The 17954-nt window shown below is 35.5% G+C and overlaps 2 protein-coding genes across 2 annotated transcripts; one reads left to right on the top strand and one right to left on the bottom strand.

Annotated features, from left to right (window-relative positions):
* Nucleotides 1-3319: 3319 nt before the first annotated feature.
* On the bottom strand, nucleotides 3320-3845 carry LOC147484293 (uncharacterized). The gene is made up of 2 exons (XM_086579733.1): nucleotides 3515-3845; nucleotides 3320-3339 (listed from the first exon to the last, which is right to left on the bottom strand). Exons 1-2 carry the CDS (start codon nucleotides 3843-3845, stop codon nucleotides 3320-3322), a joined length of 351 nt encoding a protein of 116 aa, XP_086435859.1.
* Nucleotides 3846-13904: 10059 nt separating this feature from the next.
* Nucleotides 13905-16458, top strand: LOC147484292 (receptor-like serine/threonine-protein kinase NCRK). The gene is made up of 5 exons (XM_086579732.1): nucleotides 13905-13962; nucleotides 14687-15022; nucleotides 15134-15255; nucleotides 15340-15448; nucleotides 16154-16458. The coding sequence occupies exons 1-5, from the start codon at nucleotides 13905-13907 to the stop codon at nucleotides 16456-16458; spliced, it is 930 nt and encodes a 309-aa protein (XP_086435858.1).
* The last annotated feature ends 1496 nt before the right edge of the window (nucleotides 16459-17954 follow it).

Raw genomic sequence — 17954 nt, 5'->3', positions numbered from 1 at the left:
CCCAACTGCAATAATGTTTCATATATTTGGGCCCAATCTATTTTTTCCTGTGGAATATGGATCTCCATTGACATCCATGATCCATGTAAAGGTATATTTTTGTTCAGAGTTTGGGCCTAAAGCCCACAGTTCCAGTTTAATTATGGATAAAAGACACCTGATTTTTTATTTATGTGTAAAGCCCATCCGGTTGACTTTTTAGTTAGATTACCACTTTGCCCTTTAAGACAAAACAAATAACGCCAAATATGAAACCCGGCTTAACTTTCTCATGTGAACTTTGTCTTGAAATTTTGTGAAATTTCAATCGGTAATTTTGTCCTTAAAATTTCCTATTGATTTCTCTCCCGAAATTTCTCCAAAACACTGCAACATGGATGTCTATTAATATTATAACAACCACTGTCAACTCCCACTGCAACATGAATGTTACATTGTCAACTATATCGCAGAACATGGATGCCAGACTATCTATTACTATCGCGAACAACCATCGCAACATGAATGTTGCAATCATTAACTATATCGCGAACGTGGATGTTGCATTGTCTATTACTACTTCAACAACTACTGCAACATGAATATTGCATTGTCAACTCTACAACAACATGGATATTGCACTGTCTATTACTATTGCAACAACCATTATCAACTCTCACTGCGATATAGATGTTGCACTATTAACTCTTCTACAACAACATGGATGTTGCACTGACTATTACTACTGCAAAAATCACCACTGGCAACTCCTATTGCAACATAAATGTTGCACTGGCAACTTTACTACAACATGAATGTTGCACTATCAACTCTAATGCAACGTGAATGTTGCACTGTCTATTACTATTGCAATAACCACTATGAACTCCCCACGCAACATGGATGTTCAGACCGACAACTCTACTACAACATGAATGTTACATCAACTCAATCGCAACATGGATGTTGCATTGTCTATTACTACCGCGAACAACCATCGCGGAAACTCACACTACATACAAGTCATTTTATTATACTCACACTAATGGACATACTTAGTAGAAAGTTTGTCGCAGAGATATGGATTAAAACGGTGACAGAATCAATTGCAGTATTAAGGGCTCCAAACATGAGACATTCTACAAATGACAATTTGTGCATGAGGAAGGTACTTGTAACAAAGCGTGGTATTAGAAAAGCAAATTATCTGGCTCTATATATATATTAACAATTAACGTTTAGACATAGCTTTCAGAACTGAAAAGGTTTAAGCAACAAAGTCAGGCAAGCTAACGATTATGGATATCCAAGGAACATTGTATAATTCATCTACTCATGCATACTCTATATAACTCATTGATATATAAGTACTTCATGCATATCGATTATAAATTAATTATATGGTCTGCTTTGTAATGTGCACCATCTGAGTGGATGACTAATATTGCACACCTAAAAAGCATCTTCCTTTACTAAACTTTCCAAAACACAAAAGTAATACTTCCACACCTAACTCAAATTCAACTGCAACACTCATTTGACAGCACGAATTCGATTCACACTTGAGTATTCTAACATTTACATCTTTAAAGTGATCAATCTCAAACAAATTCAAATGCAAAGCTCAATTGAATGCAAAACACCTAAATGTCAATTTGATAAAATACAAAGTAAATTGGACAACGTTAACTTCCACCCTCTGTAATTTTGACACACACAAGAAACACAAGAGTGAGTGGTGGAGAAAGCATTATCGATTGATGAATTAATTTGGGAAAGAGAGGAAGATGTTGATGTTGGTTATTAGGAGAAGGATTTTGTTCTCGAAATGGAATGACCGAGAACCTTTCCATGATCAGACAATGGTCTCCGTCTACTTCTTCATCGTCTTCTCTGTCTTCTATTTTCTTCCGGATCTATTGAGATGAACTACTAACTCACGATAGAATAGAAGAAAGGTTAAAACAGACATTAAAAAAACTAAAGAAGATGAGGTAGTTGGGTCAATGCCCTTATCCTACAACTTAATGTATCGGACCCTTTTAAATCATAACTAAAATAACCGGGTGGGCTTTAGCCGTAATTGCCAAAGTCAATGTCTTTTAAGCTAATTAATTCTGGATTCAGGGTTTTAAACCTAGTTTTATGATTTTTGTTTACATCTATCAATTGCCTTATTTTGATTATTTTTTCACTTTTGTTTAAGTTATTTATTTCTTGAAGCACATAAAATAGATTTGATTTTGAATGGGATATCCTTATTTGTCCCTTCTAAACATAATACATAGAAAAATCTGATTGTGGATGATATTACTTAAGAAAAATTATTGGGAATGATTTAATTGTATGATTAATTAGGGGTGATTTTGGACACACCCATAAAACCACTCCCATACCCCATAACTAACTAAATTTTTTGTCATACCCCACTAACCGCTTCAATCCAATAATATCTCCCAAATTTATTTGGGGTATTTCCAATAGGGGCAAAAAAAAAACAAACAAACAAACAAAAACAAAAACAAACAACAACAACAATAATAACAACATGGTCTTGTAATCTTGCACTTCATAATTCAAAATCATTAGTTGTTGATTGAGACTTAGGTTGGACAAAAAACATGGGTATTTGTACTTGTCCGTTGTAGTAATCCAAAGTATAATAATTTTCTAAGTTCTCCCATTCATCAAAATTTGATTTTTTTTTTCTTCAATTTTAATTTGATTTTTTTTTTGTTTTTTCATCCTCGTTACTTTTGTATAGTTGATTCATACTCATGTTTATTGGTGAGAAAAATGTTGGCAGAGACTTAGAGTGCAAGGTCAATTATTGGAGAAGAATTCAAAAATATATTTTTTTTAAAAAAATAAGAATAAGTAAATAACTTGTTTTGTCTTGAATACGCCTAATAAAAAAAAGGCAATTTAGGAACTTAAATATGTTTAAAATAATTTTATTTATTTATTTTAAAGTTGGGGTATGGGTGTGTTCAAAATCACCCTTAATTAGGCTGTAGTATAATCTTATTAGCCTGTTTGTTGATTTTAGTGGAAACTATTCCTACTGAAGAACTTCAATCGCACCCATACACTTCCTTAACTCTAAGAAAGTTACTGATACATCAATGAACCTAAAGCCACTACTACTAACATTTCATAGCTACGAAGTACTTCAAATTACCGAGACATGAGAATGGACCTTTAGTCATTGACACAAATTAAAGATACAATTCTTTCAAGAATTAATACATCTTTTATAAGTAGAGTTTATGTTTATTGTCTAGATAGGAGACCATCTTGATTCTCTTATTCAGTTATTCCTTCACTTCATCTCCAAACCTCATCCTGGGACTGTGTAACCTGAAAGAGTACATGATCACCAAATCATATAAATGTATATATCATTACAAGACGCAAGTATGATAGCCTAAGCTAGCCAAGCAACATGATCTTTCAAAGCTGAATTGGATGATTTTAATTTCTAGCTCAATGCTAAACAAGTTCATATGTTGTATTCATGCAATAAATCACTTACTTCCACATTTTGATCCATGGGCAACTGGCTTGCCACAGGATTCAGCAACACTGACAATCTTCTCCATGCTAAGTACCTGTTCATCCTTATCAGTTATGCTTTGACAAACACAAGGAATGTTAACGTCATTCCTGATAGTGTTACAACATTGCTCTGATGTGTATGGAACAACTGGTGATCCTGTCTTACTTATAAAGTTCCAACAGATTTGAACCAACTCACCAAAATCACCTGAGCACCCTGGCTGTCCTAGGACTTGGTAGTTGGAAATTAGAAGTACAACTATTACCAAGGTTGCAAACCCCATGAACCGATTGTTATGGAACGCCATCTTTCTCTCTCCCAACTTCTCGTGATCTCTTTCTTCGATCTTCTATGATTTCAGTAAGCCATATGTACTATTATTTATAGCTGGAGGTCCAAAATTTACTATGGGATCATATCCCATTTACTATATATGGATCATCTAAATATGCCAACCACCATAGGTTGCCCATCAAGACGTCAAAGATTTCTTATAAGCAATCTTTAATATATTTTCTTTTTTTGGCTCTCTAGGATTTGATTGTTTGATATTTTATGCCCAATTAAAATCTTTAATAATTTTAACATTTAAATATTTTGAATCTGCATTAACATTTGTTACAAAAATACTTGGATCACCAAAAGGGGTTGAAGTATGCCTAAAATTCCCACCATATTAATTACATGGACTAGTACTAAAGAATAAGGACTATATATGGTTTTAAAGATTTAAAAACATACGAGATGTCACAGCCCAAATTTCTAAACAATTACAAAGTGAATATTTGAAATATATTATCTCAAACATCACTATGTTCAATTGTCTAAAAACTCAGGCCATGACGGGGTAGATACAACACATGCCAAAATCGAAAACCCACATCATAAGAAATCAACTTAACAACAATAATCTCCAAAATTTCTCAATTTCACTTTATTAAAAGACTATCTTCCATCCAAAAATCTTCAATATAAAACTCTAAGAATAATAGGTCTTCAACATCGTATTCTCATGTCATATGAATATGCAACTACGTTATTACATACTTCCAAAAAGATCAGACCTATAAAAAAAACTCCCGGACTTCTCCAGAAACAAATCCAAATCAAACGCCGCGGTTTCACTGCCTTCCACCTATGTTCCCAAGAACACACCCACGTTGCCAAAACAAAGCAAACATGGGTCAGCAAAAATAGAATTTGCTGGTATGAGTAGACTAACCACATAAAAGAATATCATACTTTAATTATCCAAACAATCACTTTATATTTTCCCATAACTTAATCATTTTCAGCTTGGAAGACAGGTAGTTCCATCATTCCAACCGGCATAGTTTATTCTCAAGCAAGATTTCAATTCTATTAACTTATTATCATAACTCGTTTTAATATCTAGGTAACTGAATTAAAACTTACCGATATCCACTTCTGGATAAGGGTAGGACCGCGCCCATGCACAAAATATTATTAAGTCATACCCTTCTGCAAAAGAAAGTTAGAAATTTTATATAACACATGTAGATATCCTATAGATATTCAAATGTAAGTCCAAGCACACCCGTACAATCAAATCAATTTATCTTATTAATTAATCGATTATATTTTTTATACACCCACTATTTAGTACATATGTACCTTAGGTCATTCCCGCCACATTCAAGGAATATCAAACCCTACATTCCTGTACACTCAAGGAATACAACTAACCCGCCTAACCCGCAAGGCGAATACCTTAGTTCCTCTCTAGGACAGTCCAAACAATCTAGTCATTCATGACACATTCAATGAATACCCAACTATAATGCTAACGGGCCATTTATGGCACATTCAATAAATGCCCACCTATCACATGACATCTTCAGTCATAAGTCTCATTTCCAAAACTTGATGCATGGAGAGATCTAAAAGGTTGCGGTAAATTTGTTAACTCATTATTGAACTTTATTGCATATATTATTTCAGAGAGCGGAAGAGTATCTTGTTTCTTGTATTATTGTTTACGCATTATTAATATATCGATGTCTAAGTGTCATAACGTCGTATATCATAAAAGCTGAAATATCATATAGTAGTTAATACACGTACACACGTATATAGAAGGGTCTTAGCCTAAAGACAAGCATGTTAATAGCACCTATCCTAATATACCTAATCTTAGTCAAGTCCAAGGTCAAATTGGGTCAACTGGTCAAAGTCAAAGTCAACTTGCCAAGGGTCAACAACAGTCAACCAGTCCCAAACTCTTCTAACCCAAAAGCCCAAAGTCTAAATCCAAAATCCAAAATGAAATGTCAAAATTCAAAACACTCAAGCCCACCCATTGATTCGGTCCAAGCCCAAGCCAAATCAAACCTCACGTACTGTTCACCTTCTTCTCTCCCACTCTCCAGCATCTCCACCACCAATGCAACCACCACAACCACCACTCGGCACCCCTATTAAATCCATCGGTTTTCATCCCCACGAAAAACCCAACCTACCTATACCAACAAATCGCGATATCGATGGCCATTAACGTTTCTTCGAGCTTCAATCGTCCCTCTCCAGCACCCATCAACCACCAACAACCAACCTCAAATCAACACATTTAAAAACCCAACAACAAGAGTTCAAACTAAATCAAACAAGACAGGCGACGCCATTAACAGCTTCCTCAAAGCTTCGACAGTCCACATCTCACGACACCAACAATCACCGTCAATTCAACTCAATAAAAACGCATATATACATACCTAGTTTGACCCCGACATTTACAATAATCATAAACAATTTATGTACTCGTTTTGTTTCAATGGAACGGGGCATATTTTTTTTGGAGACAATCTCGAACCAGTGAAAACAGTAGTTAAACCATATAATTTTAAATGTAAAATCGACCGTATGAACACAATAGGTATTCTCCAATTCCTCCTCATACATACAGAGCGAGCAAACGCAGAAACTTAACATGAGCAGTAAAACAGAAAACGGATATCATTATAACTTTGTCGGTAACCCAAAACAGGCTGTAAGAGTAATAAGATCGAGTAAGAAATTTCATGTTCAATGAAGTGAGGTATTCTCTACTCACCTTTAGCGCGCTCCGACCATCAGCTAGCTATTCGTAGATTTCCAGAAAAACTTCTCTCCTCCCTTTCCTCTCAGTGAAACTCTCTTTTCTGTAAAACTCTCTGTTTTTTACCAACCCTATTTTGTTTCTTTTCTGTTTAAAAAAAAAACCCCGAAATAGGGAAGAAGGTTTATCCCATAAACCCACGTCTCCTATTTCCACTAACACTTATTCTATTTTATTTTATCTATTATATATTATTATTATTATTAGGAAAAATAAAAGTAAAACACGGGGTGTTATACGAGATTTCTTGCTTCTGACTTGTTCTTAGATCATTCCCAATGCAAGCAGCTATGAGAGGAAATAGCAACTTATCACCCTTGTTGAGCAAAAAACAATGGCCCAATAAAAAGTGACAATGAGGGTAGTTTTTCACTAAATAACAATAAGGATAGCATTTGTTACTGAGTTGTGAGCTTCGGACGAAACATTAATTTTATTCCATTTTGTGTGTTTTATTTTTTTTTAATTTATTTAATTTTTTTTTCCGGGACGAAATGTTTCATTCCATCCCACATGTATTTTTTAGTGTTTTTTAGTTACACAATCCGAAGTTTAAAGTTACCTCTACATTGGGTAACCCCTGATAACTTTTCACCAGTAAGGTAACTACAAAAGGAAATAGTCCTCTATGGCGCTTATGTGGAGATAACAAACTACTGATCAAAGCTGCTTGCATTGGGATTACTGTTACTTATTAGTGATCCTACAATAGTTTGAAAACTTGTAAATTTTCAATCAAACATGGAATTTGCGGACCACTGATATTTTTTCCAAATTTGCCTCTTCCATTTGTTGGTATACACTCGTAGTGTGAGAAGTGATAAATACTTTACACCTCCAGCCAACACTTTATTATGGCCCATCCCAAATTCCCAAGTGAGTAATTTTTGGATACCTTCTTTAGCCCAAAGTTCCAAACTCCCAAACTCCCATAAGATCTAAAGCACGGACGCACCTACTAATAGGCCGCGTCAGACGCGGATACCGATGCGGCATGGACGCGCGTCGAACGTGGTCAACATAGTTAAGATGCAGTCAATTAAACTGGACGCAGTTAGGACGCGGTCAACATGATCATGACGCGGATTTTGACATAAAAAAATAAAAAATAAATCAAAATAATATTAAAAAACTCAATTTTTTTATTTTTTTTGTTTTGTTAAGACTTATGACATGTTTTTAAAGTTTGATTAGGAAATATTAAACTTAATTTTGTGACTATTTATCTTTAATAGTTTTGAATTTATGAATATTGATATATTTAATTTAGTTTTTAATGTTCAATTTATATAAAATAAAATTATAAATATTAATTAATTTCCGTGTTTTTTGTTGCATCCGCATCCTACTTTTTTTGTGATATAAATGAGTTGCCGCATCAGTGCCCGCATCCGTATCCGTTCAACATAGCCCATAAATTGTTATTTGGACTTTAAGGACGAAACGAGCCCACGAACAAAAAAATGTCCGAAAAATCTGATTTTGGACATGGTCAGAATGATAGTGGCCTTAGCCTGTTTATGGGCTTGTCCGTAGATTGTGCGGTAGATCAAAGTTCCTTGATCGATCAGTTGATCAACAACCAGAGTCCACAAACAGGAGCGTGAGATTATTGCGTTTTTCACCGTAAGGAAAATTTCGGAATGGTGCACGTAATTTAACACCCAGCATGCTTGTCATCTAATATGTTTGATCTGCTATATATATCTGGTGCATCGTGCTTGTTGGTGAGTAAAAACGAATTGAACTTGGATACAATCTGTCAATCTGGTGATTATGAAATGGAATATGTAATCAAGGATATATATTTTAAAATATATTCCTCCTGCCATAATCAATAAATCTATATAAGGAAAGTCACAACTCACAGATCCTTACCATTTAGCTGGATTACCAATATGATCAAGCGGCCAGAGAGAATGAACTACTAAAAAATAAATTTCTATATAATGGCCTGAACTCTTGTTGCACACTTCTTATTATTGTGCGAACAAGTTAGAGATAGGAAGAGATGGCTGCGGCATCTAACGTTTCATGCTTGAGGTTTGCAACCTTTGTTATTGTTGGCGTATTAATGATTTCAAGCCAAGAAGTTTCATCATTCATATCACCTCCAGACTGTCAAGGTAATTTTCAAGGTCTTAGAAATGAGTGTGCACGTTTTGTTCAAATACTTGGACCACGGATAAAACCATCAGAGGTTTGCTGTGAAACAATAAAGGGGTCGGATCTACCTTGTGTTTGCAAGACTGTTACTAAAGATTTTGAGAAAACCTTTAGCATGGCGAAGGTTGCTTTCGTTGCTGCGCTTTGTGGCAAACCCCTTCAACCTGGGTCTAGATGTGGAAGTAAGTAGTAGTTGTTATTTGTTATATATTATTATATATCTCTTAGCTTAGCAGTCTCAAAAGAACTTGATCAGTCCATTCCGTTCGATTTCAAAATTACTCTTCTTAATTTTACAAACATCTAACCTTTTATTGTCCTAGGCTCCTAGCAGCCATATATAGTTCTGTATATATTGTTTGGATCAACATTCTTTTTCTCTCTCTCTTCGAAAACTTTCCTAATATTTCTCATTGGTTATTTATATTTCAGGTTACAGGGTGCCACCAAAATTGATAGAGCATAAAAGAGTTTATGTTAGAGACTAATCGAGATATGGAAGGCTTGTCTCTGATCTTAAGTATATGTTGCTCACCGTGTTCATAGCTTAAATAAATAAAAATTGCTTATGAATTATCTTATTGTCATCAGAATTACTTATTGTGATTTTAATTCAATTAAATTACTGCGGTTATAAGGCATATCGTTGAGGTGCGTAGAATTTGTAATTCTGTTTCTTTACATTAGGCAGGACCTGCTACAAATGATTCAAAGTTGTGTTTGACAACAAATCGCCAAATAGGATGATTTTTTTTTCAGTGTAGCTTAGATTATTCAATCTAATTTCTAATTTCAGTGATTTAAAATGGATATTGATTGGTTAATGTGCGCTACGATTACAGAGTTTTAAATGGAACAAACAAAATTTTTACTTTTTAAAAATGCTGAAGAACTTGCTAGAAATTTGGTTTTTGCGAGGGTTGTGCGATTGTGCCTTTGCTGGTGGTTCCACATGCAACGCCATTACAATAAGTCACCACGGGTCCACAACAAATATTTCTAGTATGCAAAGTTGAGCAAAACCTTAAACCTCCCTAGTAATCCATCTTTACCAATACTGGCCATATGCCCATATCTCCCGAAATGTCAAGGGCCAATATTTTTGTTACTCGTGATGATCAATGAATGATATTCAAGGGCTTACTGTTGTACCGTCATGATCCTGGCAAAGAATATGAATTCACTTCAATATATATATATATACATATTAACATATATGAGGGGAGCATGTGATCCTCTACCAACAAAAAAGACTTATACGTGCTACTCTACCTTATCAACAAAGCTGGTGCACGTTAGAGGATTTATACGTGCTACTCTACCTTATCAATTCTCCTGCACGTCCAGCATAATGCCAAGCTAGTCGCCAACTCTTTTCTTCCCCCACCTCTTTCTTCACTCAGCTACAGACTTCAGTAGTAGTGCCAGCTCTCCCACTTTCTCTCACTCTCCCTCTTTCTCACCCACTCTCCATAGACATTCTGGTCTTTCAATTCCTTTTTCATTTGTCTTTACCACTGCAATTTATACTAAACCAAATTTTATATAAAAAAACACATTTATTATAGGATTAACTATCCCCCCAATACACACCAAAATAATGATGGTATGATCTTATATAATTAACACAACAAGATCGAAGCTAGCTAGCATTTGGCAAACCAAACCATTAACACTCTTAAAAATTAATTAGACTTGTATTTATTATTAGCGACCACAATATTCTAATTGGTGAATTGGTTTTAAGATGCATGCATGTAACAGTAAAGGTAGCTCCATTCTTCTTATATAGTTACATGTCCATAGTGACTACAATTGGTTTTTTTAGTGGAAATTTTATTGATACTGATAGCGAATTTTACAAATAATTAGGACAAACGTACAACAAGCTGCGCTACAAGTCTTTTCTGAATAACAAATCCTATTATTCTAAAAACAAACTCGTTAGAACTAAGACCTAATATTTCAAAATCGGACGATATTTCGGACCCTTCAAAAAACAAAATATATCGATATATAGGACAATATATATCTTTTTGTTGACGGGTAAAAAAAAATGTGTCAATATATCGGAAAATTGCGTCGATATATAGCGATATATATCGGAAAAAATAATAATAAATCAGTCAAACATCGGTCAAAGTCAACAAAATCGATGGTCAGAATCGGATCTATCGGTCAAAAATATCAATTATATCGTCGAAATAAAGATATATTTCGATTTTACCGATATATATCAGGCTAAAAAGGCTTAAATATTCGGCTGCGAAATATCGAATCTTTCGATTTCGGATTGCTTAAAAAACGAAATATTTTGGCGACATATCGATTTATCGTCCAAAATTTTCGGCTTTGGTTAGAATCAGTTGTCATAAAGTTATTGTCCATAACTTTTTGAAGTCTCTTGAAAAGCTCCACAAACTATTGTTCCAAGAAACCGAAAGTGTCGAAACTAAACGGAAATGAAACAATGCTGGTTAGCCCTACAAGTTTCCTCATGCTTCTCCATCTTCCCTGTCGCTGCTCTCTTAGCTACTTTTCCCACCTCAAAGTCATCATTCCCCAACCCTACCAACAAAGAGACTCCAATTACATCAACACATGCATGTTTTCCCTCAGACCAACTATAAATCAAGACATCCGCAGGCCGAAGAGTCGATTTCCTTATTCGGATAAGTGAGAAAGTTAACAGGAGCTTCTTTTTTCACTTGTACCCCAGCCCTCCAAAATGCATCACATCAAATGTCTCTGACATGATCATGTCTGTCTTTGAAACTTGGAAAATGTCGACAATGTACTGCATGGTCCCTGAAAACATCCAATCTACTCTTTTTGCAAATAGGGCATAAACCACTGTTAGAGTATAGTACAAAGGAATCATGAGACGGTATCGAAGAATAGAACGATACTCCACCGGGGACATACGATGTCCCAGTCCCTCCATTGGAATAGCAAGTATAAAATATTTTGCGTGTTCTGTCCCATGACTGTCTTTTGACGAACAGATAAATCAAACTCCCTCTCGAGACCAGCAACAATCTTAGCGTAAAACACTTCTGCCAAAATGTTTTGTGGTTTTGAGGGGACGGTAGCATTCGCAGCCAGAGAATTGAGGTCAAAATCGGGTAGGCGGAGACTCAATGCACTGCTAACAACATCAAGAATCTCATCCAAAGGCACCGTACCACAACTCCTAAGAATGTGGTCCTAAAGTTCGAAGTCCAAAGCGGGATGCAACAAAGCAAATGTAGAGACATCGTGGCACAATAAATACTTAAACCACCGGGCGTAAGCGAGAGTGTCGATAAACGCCATCAGTAAATCAATGAAGCCGGGACCATCATAAACCACAATACCGGAGAACAACTAAGATAAGATCAAAAAGTCAAAAATCCGCATCTCCGAAAAGGGATGGTGGACAAGTACGAATCGCAAAGACCAACTTAGAGAGCCCAACACAAGCTCATAAGAGCGCTAACTCACACTGTGGATCTTCCAATACAACTAAAAGGTCCATCAGAGTCATAGCCTTGTCAATACGCTTGCGAGCAAGACCTATAACAAAAGATGTATCGAGTCTTCGCACCTCCCAAACAACGACCTGGCGAGGATGGGACAAATCTGAATGAAAGAGACCGGGAGTATAGCGACGTGGATCCATTGATGGCCAAAACATATCAGTTTTAGCCAAGGCCGAAAATATCAGTCGATTTATCAAAAAATCGCCGATATATATTATTTTTTCAGCAATCCAACTCCGAAAAATCCGAAATATCGGCTCTGAAAATTTAATATTTTTTAAACCGATATATATCGTAAAACCGATATAAACATATATATATCAATGATATATTCGATATATATCATTTGACTTGGTTGGACAGTTTGACTTTTGACCGATTTTGTTGACTGTTGACCGATATATCCCGATATATATCGGCGAAATTTCTAATATATCCCGATTTTTTTGTTTTTTTGAATATTATCACCAAAATGGGCAAAAACGATATATATATCGATCCGATTTTTCAATTTTTTCGATATATATCGGTTTTGGGAGGGTCCAAAATATCTTCAAATCCTAAAACTTTCGACTTTGGTTTTAGCCACATTAAGAGTCAACCCGTAAAAAGGTCCTTCTTCCTGAATCATACCCAAAGCTGTCGCCACTTGTTCTATATCCCCGATTAGAGTCTCATCATCTAGGTACCACGTCTATAGCAATAACTGACAACTGGACTGGATCCGTAGAATCAGAAGATGCAACACCAGTGCAAATAGAACTGAATCATACCCAAAGTTGTTGCCACCTTTTTATATATATATATATATATATATATATATATATATATATATATATATATATATATATAAAAAAAAAGTGACCACAATATTCTAATTTTTTTTAGTGACCACAATATTCTAATTGGTGAATTGGTTGTTGCATTTTATGCTTTTTAGCTTCTGAAAGAGTTGATAACATGCGGGACCATGGGAACGTACCTAACATAACGGTTTACATTCCTCTCTCTTACAAATCACCTGGTCCGAATCTTTGTACCATTTGTCCTCACTCTCTTTCTCTCTCATCTCGCTCCTACGTACTGGCTCTTTCATTTCTACCAACCAAGCTAGAGGAAATACCTCATTTCTCCCCATCTTAGCTAAAATACTTTAAGAAGTAAATTAGAATATGATTTGGGCACTCCAAACTCACAATTTAAGCTTATAATTTTTGGTTATATGCTTAATTATCAACTGCTAAAATATCTTAAACAATAAATTGAACTAATCATGTCTTATAATTTTTCAAATTATCACCTGAAATAAATCACCACCTAGTCTGTCCTATCATATACGTACAAGACAAAATTATCATATATGTACCAGACAAAATATGTAAAGCACTACTCTCTCTCTCTCCTTCTATAATTTTCCTAGCTTCACTCATTATTTTCCTAGCTTCATCCATTCTTTCATTTTCCAGGTGCATTTTAATCTCTTTTTCCATTTTTTAAGCATGTGTTTTCATTGGTGTAAGTTATTTGTACGTTTTTGTAAAAATATGTAAATATGCATGTAGGTATGGGACTAAATCTTTGCAGACCAGAGGAAGGTGGTGAGGAGAACATCACCAATGCTGGTAATGAAACTACTACATATCCTAACTACCTTACTAACTTTCTCACCGTCTGTTTTTTGTTTGAATCATATCAATATACTTCAATCTTTCCCATAAAGAGTCCTTTAATTTCCTCATAACTACTCTTTCACTGAAGCTATGGGTGTTGTGATGGTTGAAGATGTATTGGTAATGTTATGGGAACAACCTCTTTTGAAATGACTCGAGGCCGGGACTTCCATTGTGTGTGCCTGTTTATACATTTGAACGAGTAGGAATGGCTTGACCATTAGAATAAAGCGACGTTTGGAAAGTTTGTCAATGGGCGTACATTTCGTTAACTAAGGTCGAGTTTGGAGTCTTGAACTCTTGAATACTTTGCATTTGGAGATGACTACTTTCTTTAGAAATGGTCTGGTGAGCTATGTAGTATTATTGGGTTTGTCTGTTAATATTTCTTTTTTCAGCTTTCGTTTAATACGATAGGATATATTGCTTCTCAGTGGTTTTTGCAAATGGTTCGTTTACATAAATCTAACTTTTCCGTTAACCGGTCTAAAAATGGTTATATGCATGTGTGCGTTTAATATCTTTGTAATTCATCATTTGTTGAATAGAAACTATTCATAATCCTTAAACCTTGGTAGTTGTTTATTAAGAGAAATCTTGAAATTTTATGACAGCCTTATTTCTGGATTTCAAGTGAACAATGATTGATGCTCACTTTTTTATGTTTGGTTTTTAGACCCTGTTCCCCAGGAGCAAATGGCACCACCCTCTGTGCAAAATATTGTCTTGAATAGAATCCCCGTTTTTACAAGACAGCAGATTCAAGACGCAATATCGGATTCAGATGTAATTGGCACGGGGCAGACTTCCAATGTTTATAGGGGACAAATTGATCTATCTGATGGCCATGGCGTAATTCAAGTTGCAATAAAAGACTTTAATCTTACAGCTGAAGATGCTCCGATCATTTGGGAAACAGAAATTAAGACGTATGAACTAGTTCATCATGAGAACATCATTCCTGTACTTGGATTCCACAATGAAGATGCGAAGGCTTTACTCTTCCCGCTATGTGAGCATGGAAGTCTTCATAAGTACATGGAAACGCGTAAGTACTAATTCATTTTTAAACAGATGTTACTCCAAAGACGATCTCTTTAGTACACTATCTTTATGTATGTAGATGTTGTTCCTTGGGATGCTCGGGTGAATATTATAACTGGAATTGCAAAGGCGATGAACCATCTCCATGAAAAGGATATCATTTACCGAGATATGAAGTCGGAAAATGTTCTCTTGGACAATGTGAGTTTCTTTATCAAAACTGATTCTAGTTGATGTTATATACATAATTCCTATATCCAAACTTATTCTTCTTCTATGTAACAGAATTTAAAAGCCCTACTGACGGACTTTGGTGGTGTATGCCACCTTGATGCCCCAACCACATTGGTGGCATACTCAGCTTTCTACCGTGATCCAGCTTATGACCATCCATGTATATACAGAATTTTGGGTTCTTTAATTTGATATATATTTAGAAGATATTCTCCATTTTTATGTTTATTGTTTATTTCCCTTAGTTAACAATTAATGACATGTAATTTTATCATTTTATGATACGCAATTCAGTAGAATAACAGTATACAATTAGCTTATGAAAGTTTTTCTCTTAAACCATACCTGTGACCTTGCTCACTACTTGTTCCTGAATGACAAGTACAAAGTGCAAGGATCCAAAGTTTGATCTTAGTACAGAATTCCCTGTCTTGAACAAGCCTAAAATCCTCAATTGCAAACATGTAAAAGCCCAAATCATTTCCCTTCAGTCATTACGCTTTCTAGGATTACAAATTTACATTGGATATTATGTGTATAAACTCGAACCTCACTTCAGAATTCCTTGGCTCGTCTGAACAAAACCCAAACCTATATACAAGTTTCATATTTGGCTTACTGTTTGTGACTATTAGTTCATGTCTAAATGTAAATACATATTGTGGGTACTGCATAGTGTCATGAGGAAAGCTGGTGGAACTCCCCTTGTGTCAGAGGGAATGAGTCAATTAGTGTTGATTGTGGGTTTGTTGGTGATCATTTAGCCTTTTATTATAGTTTTAGACTAACTTTATTAGACTAAATTTAGTATATTTCCTAGAAATTTTCCTTACTCTTTCCAAACTTATCTTCTGATCCTTTTCAGGGATCCCTAACAAAGCACATGATGTCTATTCCTTTGGCATCTTTGTGCTAGAGGTTGTGTCTGGTGTTCGACCTGGTAAAGGTTTACAGTCGTCTGGTACACTAGTACAGAAATTGGATTCCACATCGACTGTAGGCGCCAAGACTCTTCTGGATCCAGCGCTCGGGGATGACTATGTGGAGGACTCTCTAAAGCTTATGGTGAACTTGGCAAGACAGTGTGTTAAGACGGGTGTCAATGAACGTCTAGGCATGGCTCAGGTTGTGGCCATCCTGACCGACCCCATGGAATTAGAAGCTGCTTGAGTTCCATACATGATTTACTAGGACATATTAAAGAATATTTTGATACTATTATTGGGTTGTTGGTACTATTTTTTAATATATTGCTAGTGTTGGTACACTGCAAAGACAAGTAGTATTAATTTGTGTTTTGCTCTAGGACAGAGAGATATTGCTGCAGTAATATTAATCGGTTTCTGCTAGGGCATAGTTGGCTTAATTAATGTGTTGTCATATTGGTAACTAGTGTCTTCTTTTAGTAACTTGTTTATTCTGTTAGCTGCCGTATTGTTAACTTGTTAGCTGCCGTATTCTGTTAGCTAACTTGTTTATTCTGTTAACTTGTCATATTGTTATTATGTGTTGTCATATTGGAATGTTAGCTGCCGTCTAATGCAACCAAATAAGCTTTATGAGTTTCTTGCAGTTCATCCCTATATATTGCATGAAACCAATCAAGCGAGTATAAAAAATGAAAAATGTTTTAGTTCCTCCATATCATTTCATAGAACGTTGTGTATTTTTATTTCTTTTTTTGAAAAGGTTACGGGGTTAAGGCCTACCTGTTGCTTAAACTTTAAAGAGTACGTTATATACCTCCCTAAGAGTATGATCATTAGAGGGAGAATCCTAAAAAAACAACACTGGCTATAAGCTTTACAATCATGAACACCCATGAACATAACCCACCCGGATACACACAAATATAACAACATATAAATATTTATTGTATACCACCAAACAAGAGTTTCTCTCTTAAGACCGGATGATCATTCCTTACATATTTCTGGGCATTATCAAAATTATAGAAGAAGGTCCCACACTCACAACATGAGTATGTTAGACTAAGAGTGTCATCCCAAATCTCCTTAATATATCCATCAAGGTTTTTACTTTTATATTTTGCCTTGGATGCTTGCTTTATCATTGCTAAGGTAGGACTAATCTCACCAGGTAAGCGCCCCCTTACCACACTTGGAGAGGGTTATTTACATTTCTTTGGCCTCATAGTAGTCCATTCCTCTGCTTGTGTTGCCTTCTGAACACTCGACCTTGTGCTAGGTGGAGATATAGTATGCACTTTATATCTTGTCTGTTGTTGTTCCATACTTCCACGGGCGCACTAGCTTCTCCCTGCCTCACTTGTATATTCGCATGATCGTTATTATCAATATTAGCTGCCAGATATCTTCAAAAGTCATTCCCACGGCATGGGTAGTTGGGTGAGCAAAAAATTACTGACTGGGCTTGGATTAGAATATAGCAAATTGTTGGAGTCCTATTCTCCCATGGGAAATTTGGAGGAGTGACCAAGAGAACATGAAACTCATTTGGGTTGGATCAAAACCGTCAAAAACATTAAAATCCGGCAGGCCTATACTATTTTAAAATCAGATCCGGCGCCTTTTGGCTTATTTCTTTGAAACCGCAAAATTCCTGGCATTTTCTGAACTAGAAGTGCTCTTAGGGCATCTCCAATGGGAAAAGTAAAATTACATCTTCACATAGGCTTCATGTAA

The sequence above is a fragment of the Coptis chinensis genome, chromosome 8 (assembly GCF_015680905.1).
Source record: "Coptis chinensis isolate HL-2020 chromosome 8, ASM1568090v1, whole genome shotgun sequence".
Lineage (NCBI taxonomy): Eukaryota > Viridiplantae > Streptophyta > Magnoliopsida > Ranunculales > Ranunculaceae > Coptis > Coptis chinensis.
The sequence above is the reverse complement of the archived record's forward strand: the minus strand, read 5'-3'. Positions and strand labels throughout refer to the sequence as shown.